This window comes from Oryza brachyantha, chromosome 3, assembly GCF_000231095.2.
Source record: "Oryza brachyantha chromosome 3, ObraRS2, whole genome shotgun sequence".
NCBI classification, from domain to species: Eukaryota; Viridiplantae; Streptophyta; class Magnoliopsida; order Poales; family Poaceae; genus Oryza; species Oryza brachyantha.
In genome coordinates this window covers 898,255-912,203 of record NC_023165.2, presented here as the reverse complement: position 1 = coordinate 912,203, position 13,949 = coordinate 898,255, and the positions used below count along the sequence as shown (strand labels likewise).

Here is a 13,949-nt window from a genome sequence, read left to right as displayed (position 1 = left end):
TCAAATCTCTTAGAAAAATTCTTATGAATTAATATTGCCATACATTTCTATTCCTCTACTTTTTTTTATTCCTATAGTTTAAAATTCCTCTAAACTGAATATGCCATTAGCTATTATCGGTCTAAAAATCAAGAAGTTTTACCTTTACATACCATAATGATCCACCAACTAATAGTACATTTCTAGGGTATAAAAGTCTTTTCGCTATACTGCTAAATGTGTATTGATATCCGGAATCAATTTATTTTGGGATAGAGGAATAAATGTATTAGGAGATTTGTAAATTAATTTATTCCCCGACCTCCACCCTGTATAGTTTATGTATAAAATAGGAGATTGTCATGTACCCAATAATTTTTAAAAATAGAATAAAATTTCATACACAACTACAAATTTATGTTTCTATAGCTATAACTTTATTTTGTATAGACAAATATATTGAGCAATCTATATAGTTATAATCTAGATCCACCACGACCTAATAGTCCAAATCCTTTTCTTTCTCACCGGTTAATGTGTGAATATTTAGTCTTGAGAAATAAAATTGGCTTCATTTTTAGCTATCTTACTAATATATTAGATAGATGCATCATTGCCATGTGTGTGAAATGCCATGCCCAAAGGATGATAAAAATGTCGTTCGCCTTTTCTGTCCTCCAAATTAGCTATATTTTAACTTAACGAGAGAGCTAGAATGACCTTTTAAGTGTTACTCCACATCTTCGATACCAATAGACAGTTGATATCAATTATTCAGAACAAATGTGAGCGTGCTTAGGAATCAACCGCGACGACAAGAGAAAATATGACTGAGGTACAAGGTTATACATCTATTAATTCCTTCCGTTTCATTACGTTTTGGGTTTATGCTAAGTCAAACCAATCCAATTTTATCCAAATTTACTGAAAATGTTGCTTCATTTTTGACACATAACAAATACAATAAAAAAATTCAAATAAAGATTTAATGAAACTAATTTAGTCTATGAACTTGATTAAATTTAAAAAAGTTTTATTTATAGAACAAACCAAGAATGTTCATAAAAGCGAAATTTCTAGTCTCAGACAGTATACGTAGTGTAACACAGAATGCACCTTTGTCACTCTCGACTTTTCCTTTTTACCACTGTCTATTTGGCAGCTAGTTAGATCCATGTTGTCCAAGCTAAACTTTGTTGAAAAAGCTGTGAAACTCTCGGAAACAATTACCTTTCACTGTTTCCACACTAAAAAGCGCTTTAGCACTTAATGTACTACTGCAAACCTACCCACTGCATGCCAGCAGCACACCCTTTATTTCAGCATGCAAAGCCGGCCAGAGTGTGCATGTTTAACCCTTCTCTCGCTTTGCTTAATGAATCATTAGTACTAGCTAGCTCTGGGGCAATCTAGCTTAGCTTGCTCACTGGAATTGGAGCAGAAGCTGATATATGAGTGTGGACCATGGTCTACCGTACGTACGAACAAATATACCCCTTGCATATATATATATATATATATATATATATATATATATATATATATATATATATATATATATATATATATATATATATATATATATATATATATATATATATATATATATATATATATATATATATATATATATATATATATATCCATACTTTCTGTTGGGTGGGAGCAGAAACAGTTATAAAAATGTTTTTCATCATGAACGTGTAGGGAGTAGCTACACCTGGTAGTAGGATCTAATTTTTATATATATATATATATATGAAAATTAGATAGAAAAATTATTTATATATATATGTATATATATATATATGAAAATTAGATCCTACTACTAGGTGTAGCTACTCCCTGCACGTCCATGATGAAAAATATTTTCATAATTATTTCTGCTCCCACCCAACAGAAAGTATGGACACTATTAAATCTCATGTAAATGATATAACTACATGTATAGAGTTTGTACTTTCTGTTGAAAGAGAGAAGAAATATGTATAGAGGTGTTTCTGCACCTTAGACATGAAGGGAGTAGCTACAACTGGTAATATATATATATATATATATAATATATATATATATATATATATATTATATATATGCGCAATGCAATGCAATTACTAGTATAGTACAGTATTCACAATTACTCACATGCGTACGTACTAGTAGTTGATCATATGATACTATTAGGACCCACAATTAATTATAGGATCAGTCAACTACTTTGTGCTGGCCGGAAATCCAAGGAAAATTCACATGTGTGGACATGTGCTAAACAGTAGTTAAGCCCTTTCATGCATTACAAGTGCCGACATGCATGTAACTTTCGACGTGACAGAGAGCCGGCCATATATAAGATACTACGTGCACAATCGATTAGCCAACCGTACGAAAAACACGAGCGCCGGCACACCGCACGCTATCCTCATGCTCGATATATCCTAGCTAGAAGATGTATATACAGTGCCAGCGCGTACGTTTCCCATCTGTCCGTCGAGAGACAATAAGGCCACGTTTACTTTCCTTTCAACAATTTTTTCCAAAAACATTACATTGAATCAATAGATACCTAGATAAAACATTACATATGAGATTTAATATGGTCCAACAAAAAGTACCTCAAGGTATCAAATTCTCACCATTAGATCTAGCTGAGCAGGATGAACATCGTTAGATACAGCGATCAAAAACGATTTGTTACTGTGACGTACCGGTACCTCGAGGTACTTTTTGTTGGACCGAAGTAAATCTCATTAAATATACATGAACATTAAAACTGGACGAATATTTTAAGCCTAATTAGTGCATAATTAGCCATAAGTGTTATAGTAACCAACATGTGCTAATAATGGATTAATTAGACTCAAAAGATTCGTCTCGCGGTTTCCACCCGAAATCTAAAATATGTTTTATAATTAGACTATGTTTAATCCTTCAAATATATAACCGTACACGTCGATGGGACATTCCTCCCAAAATTTTTTTTGGGAACTGAACGGGGCTAAACTGGCCACTGTCAATACACAGCCACAGAGCCAGCTCCCAAGCAGGTCGAATTAATTGCTCACTCGAGCTCGATCCGCCGTTGTCGTCTTCACTATAAATTAATTAATCGTTGCTGATGTTGAAAATTAAAAAAATAATTGACCACCGGAAAATGCTATTAGCCGTCATGGGATCGACAACGATGTTGGCTCTAGCGGTGTGTAGCCACAAGTTTTGTGGTGGAATAAATGTGGGAGATAGACAAAATTGATAAAACGACTATCTGGATTAAAGTTAAGAAAAATCACATAGATCGATAATTTTATAGGTTCTATATAAAAGTATACAACCCCAGCCAAAAACAAATAAAGACTTAGCTGGCGATTGCAAGAGCAGCATGCACGTACCAGCGCATATAAAAACCAAGCAAATTGTATGTATACATGCATGGATACATATATATGCATACATATATGTACGTTTGGTGAGCATGTGTATGTCCTATGATCCAGGGGGCAGAGATCAGCCTAGGATATATAGTTAGTGCTTGAGCACTAGGCTTGTCTACTTAATTTATCACTTGTGCATCTATTTAATAAAACCGGAAGTATTCAAGATTTAAGGAAAAAAATACATAGGATCAAAGCGTGATCAGTCCAATTCTCATAGAATTCAGCAAAATTCCGCAATTCTAAAAGATAGGTTTTAATTTCATAGTCTTGCCATCTTTCTATTGTTATTTGAGTTTGTAATAAGTCATCACAACTATGTGCGAAGCAATTGTTCAAATAAGGATGAGTTTGAGAGTAACAGAAAGAAGAAAAAATAATATATCTAAAATAAGCCAAGTTATTAGTGCATGATTAATAAGCTCTCAATTCATTTAAACTTAAAAAAATGATATGAATATTAAAGCAATCTTTATATAGAAGTTATTTCACAAATAATACACCGTTTAATAGTTTAAAAAACATACTTATGTAAAACGAGAGAGGTTTTTCTCGTTTGTCCTCCCGTCGAACAAACCCTAAGTAAATATAGGATGGATTGAGATCCTTTGCCATTACGTCACTGCCATTATAGTTATTGACCTGTGGGATGTGGGATCCATATGTCAGTCATATGTCAGTGAGTATAATGATATTATCATAATGGTAGATGATCCAAATCTATATATGATGTGTTTGTCTCAATCAATTGGGTAGGCTCATAAATTATATACAAGGGCTTAAGCAATATATTGATGCCACTGTCTAGGAGAAAATCCAATGCACTCCCTTTGACCCAGATTATAGTGCTATATGATCAGTAGAAGTACACGCCTGAATAAGTATTTGTTCAGATTCATAGGTAAAAATTATTATATTTTGGACAGAGGTGGTACGATCTTTTATGAGTTGAGGGGAGAGAGATACACCATTTTCCAAAATATAAAATGCGCATGAATTTGACCAATATTTAGTTTAGTATATATTAAAATTTAATTGATGAGCATAATATCATTAGAATGGTATTTTCTATGGTTATAACTTTGTTGCTACGAATACTGATGATAAATTGGAAGTCAAAGACTAAGGGTTGATCTTTTTAAAGAAAAAAAATCAAATGATATATTTGCAAATAAAAAATATTTTATTTATAGAACTTTTATATACGTGCTCTTAGCGATCTAAAAGCTAAAACTGAAAAATAAACTACAATGAAAACCCCAAATTTAACATAAAAATTTTAAATTTTGGCTTATAAGCATAAGTATAAGGTGAAAAGATGAGGGTGTAGTTTAATGACATCTTTTTATCTTATAATTAACATACGAAGCAGAGTACCATATATATATACTCCTATTTTTAATGCGTATAAATGAAAGGGAAACACCATACGTAATTATGTATATATATATTTGATAAAAGAATTGGAGTGAGAACAGCAGGGTGAAAATGCATAGAGTGGGACCCACCATTACACTAGCTAATTAAAGTACTAGTAGTAGCTAGTGTCCCCACACCCCACACCTCATGTACACATGCATTGATGAATTCATGCACCCATTCCGGCCCGGCCGATCGTCCATGCCTACATAGGATGGTCCATATGCATGGAGAGAGGCACACACCGTGCCGTTCATGCGTACCGATGATATAAAGAAGATACACGGCACCGGCCGGTGGTTTGCAGCTATACCTGCCTAGCATATATGCAAAGTAATTTTATTATTTTTAAAAAGATATCATGAGATATCATTGTTTTTTATATAAAATTTGATACATTAGATATTAGAATATATTAAATTTTACATAGAAAATAGTGACACCTCATTGTACTATGGAGAAAATGCTCTATATGCAACGCCAGAAGCCTGCCACCATATATCTCACTCAATTTCTCACCGTCCCCTGTTTCAGAATAAGTAAGATTTCTAATTAGTTTACATTGTATTTAAAAAGTTACAATATTTTGAAACGATGGAATAATTAAAATGTTATATATAGGTTACAATATTTTGAAGTAATGGAACAATTAAAATTTAAATTAACAGGACACTTTAATATATAGTATATTCGTACACTAGTTAGCTAAGACATATAGCTAGCGTGCTATTAAAACATGTCTCGCCTCTTACCTCTCTCTTATATAAAGTTTGTTAGAATTTATGTTATAGCTGACTACAAATTTAATTATAATTTGCTTCTGGTCTCTGTCTTTCTTTTCTTTCCGCCTAAAAAAATTCTAATGTAACAATTGTTATAACATATTGTTTATGCTATTTTCCTCTACTCGCTCTTAGCCTGGTCAGCCGCCACAGGAATAGGATTAAGACTAAATTAATGCACATATCACCAATCACACAACATCGTTTCCAATTAGCTTGATTATTTCTCAGTTGGCACACACAGGCTGTCATATGCATACACGTGCCGTTCCAAAACGGTCAATTTCTGCATGGATTTATATATACATGGCATGCACATTCAAAATTAAATCATCGATCGTCTACGTTTTAGCAACTTTTGAATTTAATTTGCATATATGTTATGTCTCTCCTACAATCATCATCATCCACATAGTAATGTAACCTGTTGTCCCTAACTTTAGTACTCCATGAAGAATGCTTACGGCCAACAACATTTTACATCAAGTATAGAGGACCACTCTATCTAGCTAATGCCTAAATATTACTCGAATTATGCCATATATTACAAGTAGAAGATACTAAAATACACACACACACACAGAGATAAACCCCGTGCATTTTATTATATATGTGATTACGCGCCTCTCCCTGGATTTAGACAAAAACAAGACATACAAAAGATATTATGTAACTAGCTGGATTATTTTTTTCCTACACAATTTGTTCTAAAGGTAGAATATTGGATTTTATATACACCTTTTAGCTTCTTTTCCCCATAGATGTATTTGTAATTCGTACCAATAGTTTTAAAAGTAGAGGTAGATTAAAAAAAACAAGTTTCTGTTTCTGTTTCTATAATACAATCGTAATTATACATACAACCGAATTTTGAAGTAGAATTAATTAGAATCAATATACAACTCTTAGCTTCTGTTGTCACACACATAACAATACTAATATATCAACAAGCCACACAGTTACATTATAATCAATATACATTTTATCTCTCATTTTTTTTTGCAGTTATTCCGGTAATTTTAGTCTTCTAGAGTAAACGTTGTGGCCCCGTAGTTTACGACTTATCTTAACAATATAAACATAGATAGATGATTGATAAATCTGACTACTTTATCCTATAAGACCCTAATGAACTGTATAACATAATGTCAAAATCTTTTCAACTTAGAATTTAGCTTCATATAGATCTAAGTGAAGTTAATTAATCAATTAAACACGCAGGGTTGCAAGGAGTAAATTAGCGCCATCCAAAGCCGCCTACATACATATATATTAAGGAAAATTTTGTGGTACTTGAGAAAGTGACAAGGTGCACTAAATTTTACTGTAAATTTTTGGTACTTCAAAATAACTACTAGCACATGAAGGTACCAAATTTTTACATAAAAAAATATTACCTCAAGATATATATCAAGGATGATAAAAACACCTACGATTTGGATTCTTAACAACATACTACCGCCTGCTGTAAAACTAACATGCATACATGAACAATTATACACTTTGACGTTAGGACGTGCATATATGATACTTATGTAACAACCAACTCGACATGCAACTTTATATTTATTGAAGAGACACACACATGAAAGAATACGATCCACATATAGGACGTATACAGTTTTCACATATAACTTAAAGGCAATTAATCGGGTTATGAAAAGAAATAATAAACCGAAAATAATCAAGAAAAAGACATGACGAAGAGAAGCCGACAGCTAAAGCATGCATGAAATGCTCTTTCTCAAAACCGTACGGCCGGGAAACTCAATTTCACTTATCATATCAAACCTTAAATTCGTATCTACTATCGCAGGTGACATGTATATACATTGCTCGAAACACATTATTGCATTGAATTAAATAGTGCATGCTCGGAATTAGTGGGGAAATGCTAAGTTCATGTTGATATCTGGTACTTTTATTTACAGTAGTGTTTCCTGATGCCAGCTTAAAAACTTGTAACGATAATTCAAATATCAAGCCAGATTCATCTATATATGCCACTTAAACATATCCTTAATAATTAAGAGTCGTCCTATATATGTATACAAGGTAGATTTGATTACGCTTGAAGAATGTGCATATATATGCTTCTAGTTAATTAAGCTAGGCTTTATATACATCCATATATGATACTCCATTCGTTTCACATCATAAGACGTTTTGACTATACCTATTCATCTATATATCAATGCATATTGTTTATATATATCTAAATTCATTAACATCTATACAAATTTAGGTAAAACTAAATAGTCTTATATGGTAAAACGAAGATAGTATATTGTATGATTAATATTTATATGATGTCTTCTCTTTATTTATATTGAAGCAATGTGCTTTAATTCATCAGTCAATTGAACAAACAACTTTATTGATTGTTACTCCCTCCATTCTATATAAGATGTTTTCACCCTAGTTAGATTCATTCCCGGATCATGATATGTTTCTGGATTCGTTAACATTCATATGAATCCAGTAAAGTTACTAACATCTTCTAATATGAAATTAAGGTAATATAATTTAACCAGTACATGCATACGTACTCTATATCCCGATATATGTATGTGCATTTAACATAGGGATTTTCGAACAAATAATTTTGTGAAAATAAAAGCAATATTACATATGCACATATATTTTTTTTATGAATGGTTGATACTTTGCGATGCATACTTATTCATTAAAAAGCAAATTATATATCATACACAATGCACATTCACACCAGGAGCTCCATATCTTTTCTAGTAGCAGTAGCATTGGAGCATGCATCAAATAAATTATGTGATGGTATATCCATGAATGTTACCAGTACAGTACCAGTATGATCTCAATGCCAGAAATTCAGAATGATCTACCAATAGGAGTAGAATTGAATATGGGACATCTTAAAAGCAAACATGCATGCTAAAGCTGATATATCAACTCATCCGACAGAAATACTGACAAAGGCATATGCATGGGAGCCTTAATCTAATCGAAAAGAAAGCATCAATTAACGTACGGCAATCTCTACATGACCTAAGATCATGAACAGCTAGCTAACCAGTTGTATATAAACCCGGAAGTGAGCCCTATGATGACACTCAGAAAATGGCAGAGCCTATCTAGAGTCCTATGCTCTGGACTCATGGGCAAATGCTAGCAGAAAAAGGCTCTCGTCTACTATCAATACTATAACGACAATCAATTTCTTCTGTTATCACTGCATACACACCCAGTACCTGAATTGGGTCGGACAGCCAAGCAGAATTAACTCTATTATATCGATGCAAGGGTGCATTTGCAGTCCTGCAACTGCAAGAGATCAGTTTCATGCAATGCATGCGCAACCAATGCCATGTATGTATGTTGCTGGGAGCTGTGTGCAATGTGGTCTGCGATTTTGCTGCCTATCCACTTGGATGGGGATCAAGATTCTAGCTCTTCCTCCTCCTGACACCAAAAGGAACCCAATAGGAGGGAGAGAAGGATCTACTAGTGCTTTTTTCTTTGGCTCCTGGCTAGCAGAAAGGCTGGATTCCACACACATACACAAACCTTGGCATTTTCACACACTGCACAGTAAACTATGTGTGTGAGTTCTGCCTCTGCCAGCTAGCTAACCAGCAGGCCTGATGAACATTTCACACATTGCACAGTGTATTGCTGGCGCAGAAGAAACAGCCGCAACAGAAGCATGCATGCAGCTAGCAGGAAAGAAGGAATAGCACAAGAGACAAATGCGCAAACCAAATCAAGAACGGGGCACAGATGTGCAGAGGTAGAGAGAGAGACTGAAAGAGGTAGAGAGGGATGATGATGCATATATATATATATACATGAGTAGTGAGACGACTGTAAATATGCATGTGTAGGAGAAGGATTTAGGATCTGACCTGCAGTGCTCCAATAATAACTGCCTGTCCTAGCTTGATAGCTGGCCTGCAGGCTGGCTAGCTCCCACATTTTAAAGGCATCTTCTCCTCTTCCTCTTCTCTTCATCACCTCCCTGCCTACAATACACAGCTTAGCTAAGCTGCTGCTGGTGCTGCTGCTGATGCCTTGGAAGGAGAGCCCAATTGACCTGCAGAAACAACAGCAACACCAAGAACAATCCATGTGCCCAGGGCAGTATACATGCATCACACCCATGCATAGAGTACGGGCTCTCCAATGTATTGATCTCCATGAGGCATGAGCTAGCTAGCTCACCATTATATCAGTCGTGTAACAAGTGTACATATATAAAGCTTGTAGCATCAGTGCAAATTGATTGTTATCATATGTGAGGATCACACACACACCGGCCGTGCTCCCTAGGCTCAGTCATGGTATATACAATTGGCCTGGAGTTTTGAATTGTAGCTAGGAAACAATTATATTTCTTCTTCCCTAATCACTAGTACCAGTCGTATATGTTTTCTCCCAGACACAAAGAAGAGAGCAGCTAAGACAACTTAATTGTAATTAAGCACAAGAGAGAAAAGCAAATCAAATCCGCAAGAAAACCATCAGCCTAAAAAGAATTCCTTTTTTTTTGTTGCTGCTTTGTTCTTTTTCTTAACTGTTTCCCCTCACACTGCACTGGCTAATTTAAATTTAGGAGAGATGATGAGCTATATACGAAATACGAAGACACGCTATCTTCTCGTAGTACCTCCGCCGCCGGCGGCCGCCGCTTTTGTTTACTTCTCCGGCCTTTCTTCCACGGCGATTCCATTTGTGTCAGTAGTAGCAGAATTGAAGCGTAAAGTAGCAGATCGTGTATGGCCACCACCCTTCACAAGTCAAGATTCAAGGAGCACCTCGCTTTCCCGGAGGAAGATGACGACGATGACGGCGGCGACGGCAGCTGCAACGGGGTCTTCCCGACGCCGGCGTCCTCTTCGGAATTCGCGCAGTCGAGGTTCACCCCGAACAGGCGTACTCGCTTCGACGGGGTCGCCGACGGCTCCGCGTGCCCCGCCGCTATGCGCACCGGTACCGATTCCAGCACCACCGCGGGATGATGCTGATGCTGATGCTGCTGGTGTGGCTGCAACGGCCGGTAGAACAGCACCTGCCTGCTGTTCGTGGCCGCCGCGTACCCGTCGTAACCGACGGCGGCGTGGGAGTGTCGGCGGTGGTGGTGGTCGTAGATGGATGTGGAGGGAGGGAGGAGAAACCTGGAGCCGGCGCCGGCTGATCCGTGTCCGTGGTGGTGCGTCCAGGGAGCGAAGGGTATGGAGGAGGGGAACTGGAAGCGGTGCGTGGGCGGCGCGAGCGCGGCGACGACGTCGGGGCGGCGGCGCCAGTCGATGAAGAGCCTCCCGCGGGCGGCCTCGCCGACGCCGCGGCCGAAGGAGACGGTGTCTCCGGCGTCGAGGCGCTTCTCCTTGACGAAGCGGCTCCACCCCTTGGTCATGACGTAGCTCTGGCTGCTGTTCCAGTAGGAGTAGCGGAACCGCCATGGCTTCCCCGTGCGGTCCTCGAAGCTGAGCAGGAGCCCCTTCTCGTTGGACGCCGAGTCCAGCGGGAAGTACTTCTCCGCGTGCTGCTTCGGGATCACCAGCCGGTTCAGCTTCCCGACGTCGCTCGGTGTCACCACCTTGTCGAACATGTGCTCCTTCTCCACCGCCTCCGCCGGCAAGCCCCTGCTACTCTCGTGCTCGCCGCCCCCCACCCCCGCCGCCGCAGCCGCTGACGGCCTCACGATCGGCGTGATGAACTCCATGCCGATCAACCGACCGACCGACCCCGATCGAGGTAGCAGCTCGCTCGCTAGATGATGCCGCCCCTCGTCGTCGTCGTCGTCGCCGTCGCCGGCTTGTCCTTCCTTCCCTTGACCTTTGACCCGCTGTATGATGCTTATGGTATGATGCTTGTGCTGCCTTGTTACTATTGATAGTATATGGCTACTAGTTAATTTTGGGGCTTATTATATAGATTAGGAGGCAACTATCTCTTGTTTAATTGGGTCTTTTGGGATTGGAAAAATTCAGAATTGTGATGGCTCTGAGCTCATAACAAATTCAGCTATCTATCTCTAGCTTCTTGTGGCTACTGCTCCTTAGCTAGATCAACCCAAATTGTAGTGCTTAATTGTGTTGGGGGAATTGATCAAGCTCAAGATCCAGAGAAGGCTGAAGATGGAAGGATGAGAGCTAGCTGGGGAGGAAGAAGGAAGGCAATGGGGGGTGTGAGGTGTGATGAGTGGTGGTGGTGGTGATGGTGGTGTGGTACTATGAAGGTTCTTGGTGGGAGGAGAGGAGGAAAAGGATGAGGATGGATACTTACTTTTGGCTTGCAACCAAAGGTAATTGGCCCTATAGCTAGCTACTTACCTATATACTAGTGTGGAGCAGATGTGTGTTGTTGTAGTTGTAGGTGGTACACACATGTATATATGTATTTATGTATGCATCTTTTGTGTATAAGAGGGGGGGGGTGAGGTGTAGCTACTAGGAGAGGGGAAGGGTGGGCACAATACACTAGCTTGCTTTTTAAAGGGTGAAGAAGAGATGAGAGAGAGATGGTAGAGGGATGTGGAGAGGAGGGTGGGGCCCACGAATTATCTGGTTGAGCTCATGTGAGCTTGTCCTTCTCATGCTATAGGGGGAGCCTTTATGTGAGTTAGGCAGGTGATGAGCCCCCAAAATGCCAGTTGTTGCCTGCAAATTTTGAACATGCGCATCTTCTTATTGGTAGGTAAATTTGTAACTGTATTTTATGTAAATATTATCTGTGTTTGAATGTATCAAGTATTATATTTTGTACCCGCTGTCTACAAGTATATACGCGCATATTCTTGTTCATGATTCTTTGAATCTAGGAATTTTATAGGAAATAGTTTTCTTCTTGTGAATTAGATTCCCGTAAAATTCCTCCAAACTGAATAATCCCTAAGTTTAAAGTATTTAAAAATATTTATGCGTAACATATAATAATATATGAACTAAAACTCTTTCAATATTCCACTACTTACCATAGTTTGGATTACGTGTTCATTATAGGTTAGATTTCTGTTATATATGTTCTTTTCAGATTTATGCCAATCATACACTTTCAGTTAGCAAGGTTTTCGTTTTAAATATCACCACGTGCATTTTCAGGTCAAGCAGAGATTAATTAATGCATACAGTTCTTGTTTAATTTTAGTGGAATTTCGGATAGAATAAATTAAAAAGTCCCATTCCTGGCGACTGTATGGGGCTTCATATATTATTATGTTTAATCTTAGCTGCCTTGTTCTTATCACTCATGCTCAGTCTGAACCACTCTACCTTAATTTGTTGCAATCTGCACATATTTCTGACTCTGAAAACTGCACGTCGGCGTTCTTCCATTTCTCCATATTATAATAAATTCGAGGTGATTGTACTGCAAATCTGCAGCATCTCCTATAGCTAGCTGTACATGATTGCAGGGTAGTACGTACTACGACGACTAACTTAACGTACCTACCTAAAGTTGCAGATATTGCCCAAATTTAAGTATCAACATGTATACATCCAGATAGAATATTGTAGCGTGTGATACCACAACTGCAGTTCTTAATGAGTTGGGCCATGCAAGCAGCTTGGTCTGAAGTTAAATATTTTCAGGTTATCTGCTTGACTGCTTGGCATTAGAAATTAATTGGTAGTGTTGATCCCCTGCATATGCAAAGCCAGCTATTGTGTCAGGGCAGGGAAGAAGATGAGAGGCCAATAGCTAGTGTGTGCTCAGCTCAGCATGGCTAGCTGCTGCATGCTTACCTCTGAATCGCATTGATTCAGCTCCCATGAGTGACAAGGTGTCTATTTTATGGGCAGGCAATTACGGCTTACACATGCATGTGGAGCATACAATAAGGCACAATCTGCTGGTGCTTAGCATATTAAAATATATACAGTGTTGATCAGAAGGGCACATCGTATTTTATATGGTGCACACACATGTTAATTGCTGGGTGTTGGTGTGGCACAGGAGGCACAGACAGGCAGTGGTAATATATATTTGGCCAGTTGCTGTATTTTGGGGAGGCTGTTTTGTTTGTGGGAGAAGTGCATGAGAGGCCAGGATATGATGAGGGTAGTAGTTGGCCTGTTGGACTCAGAAAAAGGGCCTTTTTGCTCTAGTTAATTTGTACTTGTATCAGTTCTAGAAATGCTTGTGTTTACATCGGGTTAACAACTTCTTTTGCTGTCTTTTGTTATGGGGTTAGCTAGCTAGCCAGTCCATGCTGGATTAAGATCAGTTAAATTACAAGCGAACTAAGGTCTTTAGCTAGCTAATTAAGCTTAGCATCTGTCCATGGGGCTTTTAATATGTGCTTGGTTGGTTGATCCACGAGATTAATTAACTAGGTGAAATTGAGATGCGTCCATAGCTAACCCCT

At 38.0% G+C, this 13,949-nt stretch overlaps 1 protein-coding gene across 3 annotated transcripts; it reads right to left on the bottom strand.

Moving 5' to 3' along the window:
* Positions 1 to 3,912: 3,912 nt before the first annotated feature.
* On the bottom strand, positions 3,913 to 11,954 carry LOC102718995 (B3 domain-containing protein Os03g0120900). 3 transcript variants are annotated; one of them, XM_015834854.2, is made up of 3 exons: positions 9,487 to 11,954; positions 5,267 to 5,348; positions 3,913 to 4,046 (listed from the first exon to the last, which is right to left on the bottom strand). In XM_015834854.2, exon 1 carries the CDS (start codon positions 11,301 to 11,303, stop codon positions 10,371 to 10,373), a length of 933 nt encoding a protein of 310 aa, XP_015690340.2. In that variant the 5' UTR covers positions 11,304 to 11,954; the 3' UTR covers positions 3,913 to 4,046; positions 5,267 to 5,348; positions 9,487 to 10,370. The 3 variants fall into 3 exon arrangements, with proteins under 3 accessions (XP_015690340.2, XP_015690338.2, XP_040377564.1); XM_040521630.1 differs by lacking the exon at positions 3,913 to 4,046 and adding an exon at positions 5,116 to 5,140; XM_015834852.2 differs by lacking the exon at positions 5,267 to 5,348.
* Positions 11,955 to 13,949: the final 1,995 nt, after the last annotated feature.